This window comes from Antrostomus carolinensis, unplaced genomic scaffold (genome assembly GCF_000700745.2).
Source record: "Antrostomus carolinensis isolate BGI_N321 unplaced genomic scaffold, ASM70074v2 scaffold12476, whole genome shotgun sequence".
Lineage (NCBI taxonomy): Eukaryota > Metazoa > Chordata > Aves > Caprimulgiformes > Caprimulgidae > Antrostomus > Antrostomus carolinensis.
In genome coordinates, this window is record NW_010321212.1 from 1 (window position 1) to 4,511 (window position 4,511).

At 42.1% G+C, this 4,511-nt stretch overlaps 1 protein-coding gene across 1 annotated transcript; it reads right to left on the reverse strand.

Annotated features, from left to right (window-relative positions):
• Positions 1-3,342: 3,342 nt before the first annotated feature.
• On the reverse strand, positions 3,343-3,772 carry LHFPL2 (LHFPL tetraspan subfamily member 2; the record flags this gene model as incomplete). Its single annotated transcript, XM_010169857.1, has 1 exon — positions 3,343-3,772. A coding segment is annotated over exon 1 (430 nt), but the record flags the coding sequence as incomplete, so codon positions are not given.
• Positions 3,773-4,511: the final 739 nt, after the last annotated feature.

The following is a 4,511-nucleotide window of genomic DNA, read 5'->3' on the forward strand; positions in this document are numbered from 1 at the left end:
GCCAGGTTATGTTTAGATTATATTACTTAGCATCAAAGTAAAGTACCCAATTATTTACTTCCTATAACTAGATGATTACTGTGAAAATTTACTTTGAATTGGTTCTTATCAGCTATCATATAATAGCATGCTGCCTCTTCTATCCTCTGCATTTCAAGTGATTCACAGACTGTAAAAATAGAATACTTCCCCCAAAAAGACATTCAAATGAAAGTCTGCCTGGTCTTCTTGCTGCTGGGTAGTAATTACCAATTTAATTAACAGCTCTATTCTTTGCACTCTCTATTGCAGAGAAAAGATGGTTTTCCAGATGAAACTATCCTCTAATATCTCCAAAACTAGGGACACTGATTACTGTTTCTACGGCTCCAGAATAAAAGGCACTGTAGTCTGAAAATAAGTGCTAGAAGATCTTGCTCTATAACGAAGGAATTACAGGATTTTAAAGAGTCATATTTTCTTCCTTTATGGCTTTGTATTTCTAATTTTCTGCCACAAAAAACAACAACAAAAAAACCCCAAAGTATTATGGACCAGATATGTGCATGGCTTCTTCCCACTGGCCTAAAGGAGAGTTTGCACATTTGTCCAAGCATCATAACAGAAGAGATGTTGCTTTCTGTTCTGTAATTTCACCATAGGCATCATCCAGGTCACAACCAATGTTGCTAGACTGAAAAGATATATCCGGTGTCTGTTACTGTTTTTTCATGATGAATTCCAGGAATAAATTAACTTGTTGTATGTTTTTAATTATATTAAATCCCCACTGCAAAGATATAGAGATTTCAAATGAGATTAAGTCTGCAAGATCCTGAGTTCCTGTAGATGACTCTACCATGGGTGCATCTCATCTTTGGAAATGAGATGTTTGACATACTTGCAAATATTGGACTGATACAGGCTGATAAACAAAATGATTTTGTGAATTCTTCTCCTACGCTTATTAAAAGCATAATTGTTCACGTTTGAAAGCATGATCTTAACTATTGAGACGACTAAAGCAGGGTTGTATCTTGTTCTCTGCTCAGGGCACTAGTCTAGCTATCATAATCCCTGTATGGATTAAGCATGCCGACAACTGTCCTTCTGGAGCAACTTGCTTAAGCATTTTCCAAAACTCAAGAACTGTGAAAGCTGAAATTAACAGCTGTGATAAGTCATAAGGAAAATAACTTCCACTAAGTAAGTAGATGCTGTAATGCTACTGGCACAAAAGTAGCAGTGGACTCAATAAAACTAATCTTGAGAAAATTAGATGCTAGCCACAAAACGCCTGGCTGCAAATAGTGGCAGGCGTACTTCTCATAGCGATGGTTTCAGTAACATGACCTTTCTATTACCCTGTTTCATGCTGTGTCATTTATCTGAATTATAAGAAGGGAAGTGCTTCTGTCCTCAGTAAAGCAGAAAAAGGACTGATCTAACCTGTAACATGTAAAAAATGCTTTGTCGACTGTCTTGTTTAATTCTTGAGGCCACAGGTGCCATCACAGGTACAGCTGGTTTGATAATAAAACTGGCTTTGCACTTATTTTCTCACAAATACACGGCCTCCAGAACAGTATTCTAAGATACAAGAACCTCTTTCCTATCAGAGGTGTAAGTAAAGTTATTTTTTCAACAGACCAGAGTTTAACATGCCAAACACCTACTTGCCCACTAACCAGTCTCTCCCATACAAATACCCCTCCAACAGAAAGGAAGTAATTTCATCTCCTGAAAACAGGTTTCATGGATTATTTCTGAAGTACAGAATAAGAAAGCAAGGAGCTAAAACCTTCTCCTGGCTTAATCTACACTGCAAAACTGCTTCCTTGTTGCACTGGTTCTGGTAAATTCTGTAAACCAGGAGGGACTACAGCAAAACCTGTAATTTTTATCTAAAGGACATTTATCTGCTAATTGTATGCTATCATGTGAACAGAAGCATCTTGGGTCGACTCTGGAATCTAATTCTGCTATGGAAGCACAAACTTTACATTGAGGGTGAAATGAAATAAGCAGTACATTTTTATACTGAAGATGCACGAAGTGGAGGACAGTGAGAGCCACCATGCTAGTGGTTCAGCAACCAGCGTCACCTGGTCCCTTGGCCCATACCGCTGGCTCTGGAGGGCTGCAGCAGGCAGCAAATTCAGTTTTCGCCTACTTCTCCATGTGTGTTTAAAATATGATTAATTTTAGGTCTCAACTAAGCAAATGAAACCAGCCCGCTTCTTAAAGGTTTGAACATCTATCGTTACACCTCCTGTCTAGGTACAGCTACCACAGATGTCTCTGGCCACCTCAGTTGAGGTGAGAAGGGGAGAAGCTGAATTCACATTTTTGAGCAAACAAGTTAAAATTCTAATTTTTGTTGTAATGAAACCATTTTATGAATTTAAAACATCTGCTTAAGAGCACCACCAAGAGGGCAAGAGGAGGTGGGCCTGCTCATTCTCTCCCTCCTCACAGGTCTCTGAGGGCTGCCAGAGGTAGGGCCGAAGACCACTCTCCTCCTCCAGATGACCACACACACACAGCACAAAAGATGAAAAACTGCATATGGGAGAGTTTCTCCCCAAGGCTTGGTGGTGAGTACAGAAAGCCAAATACTTTTCCAACTACGGCTGTTCAGTGTCGGTTTACTAACAGCCTAATCTTAATCTCTGTAAAATCCATGGGTTTAAGCAAAAACACCAAACCTCTAGAAACCATTCATCTTTTCAAAAGCACAGCTGATACTTGGATACCGAAAAGATACGCTCACTGGGCTGTGTAGCTGCATCTGAACAATAAGCTGACTAAAGGGAGGGTGTATTGTAAGGTACTGCTTCTCAAGCTTGCAGCCTTGAAGGAGGCTGCTCAGCCTGAAACGCTGGAGAACTGGGTGTGCAACTCCAGGCTGTTCCCTGGGGTGGTATTTGCTCTCACCGCAGTCATGAAGCCTCTGAGACACTGAGAGAACTGCCTTTGGTGCACGGCAAAATTACTAAAGCAGTGAGAGAGAGATACACTGCCTTAACATGAGTATTAACTTTGCTCTCTGCTGGTAACAAAGGAGAGAAGTTTTTGTTAACTGAAAGAAAAACAGAGGGAAAAAACTGAACAGCAAACAAAAGCAACACTGGTCAGTTCATTTTGGCACACATCAGGCTGCAATTCTGCTGCCAATATCAATGTATTTATTACATGCTGTGTAGCTATAAATCTCAGTTGTGTTTGAATAAACATCAGGATATAGAACAGCTTTGGGTCTGCATAAAGCAGTCTTGTCTGTAGACACGACAGAATAGCTACATTTCTTCAGCTGAATGGCCCCAAAATTAAAACCTTTAGTTTCTCTGAAAGTACACGTACCTGCAATCCCTTGTAGCAGCCCACAGACATTAAAAATGCTTTTCTTCATAATACTCTGCACACACATAGTAAAGACAGACACAAACGCCACGGCACAGAGAATCATGATTCCCACAGCTAGGAAAATAGCGGTTGCCTGCCAGAACCCACTGGCAATCTCGTTGAAGTTTTCGGCATAAGGACCACAAAGCGTGTCTCGTCTAGAAAGCTGCATGTGGGAGATTCTGGTGCAGCGCCCGTAGATGCCCAGCGTCGGATGGTAAGGCTCCTGCGACCCCCCCATTCTGTCGTCCACATCCTCGGAGCTTGAAGGCTTTGCTTTGCCAATTAACCAGTCTGCACTCATGAAAGCGATGAGCTCTGCGAAAGCCACCACAATACTCAGGAGAGTCCATAGCATTGACCGACACGTTACAATGACATGACACATATTGATGTCCAGTGCTTGCGATCAGTGCAGCCGACAGTCGTAAAATCCAGGCACGAGGGAGAAAGAATTAAATTATCAAAGAAATAAAAGACCCTAAGTAAATCCCTGTGGCTGCTCTGCCTGCTCTTTCAGCTCTCTCACAAAGGCCAAGATGAAATTTCTCAGGAGAAAAAGTGTACGGCCCCGAGTTTTGCAAGCAGCACAGTCATTTGTTCTCCCCCTGTAGTTCCTCCTTTTTTCTTTCTGGGATGCTGAGCTCTGAAGTATGCTTTTCTTTCTTAATATTCATACTGGCACATGATACTGCAGGCTGGTGGGGGAGGCCACAAGGACTGCCCACTCTTTGACATCACACACCTACAAGAAAAAAGAGACAACACATCAGCAGTGAGAAAAAAGTCTTCCTTTCCAACCCTACAATGAGCCAAGATCTCATGCAGATCCACATCAACATGCAAAAGCTCCAACAAGGGCCTGTCAAACAGAGCCTGCTGGAAACCTCACGGATTTGTCCCAGGGGAGTGATTAGTCTCCTGCTGCCCAGCCATACTTACAGTATTTGCTCTGCCACATCCCGCTGCGGGTGTTTGTCAAGCACTTCACAAGCAAAGGTCTCAGTAACAACACTCTGTGGTCCCACCCACTCCTACCACCACGCCCCCATCATCTTCCTTTAGTCAAAATTACCAAGGTTGCTGGCAGTTACCCAGCAAAATGTTCCTACACGTTTAAGCAGTTT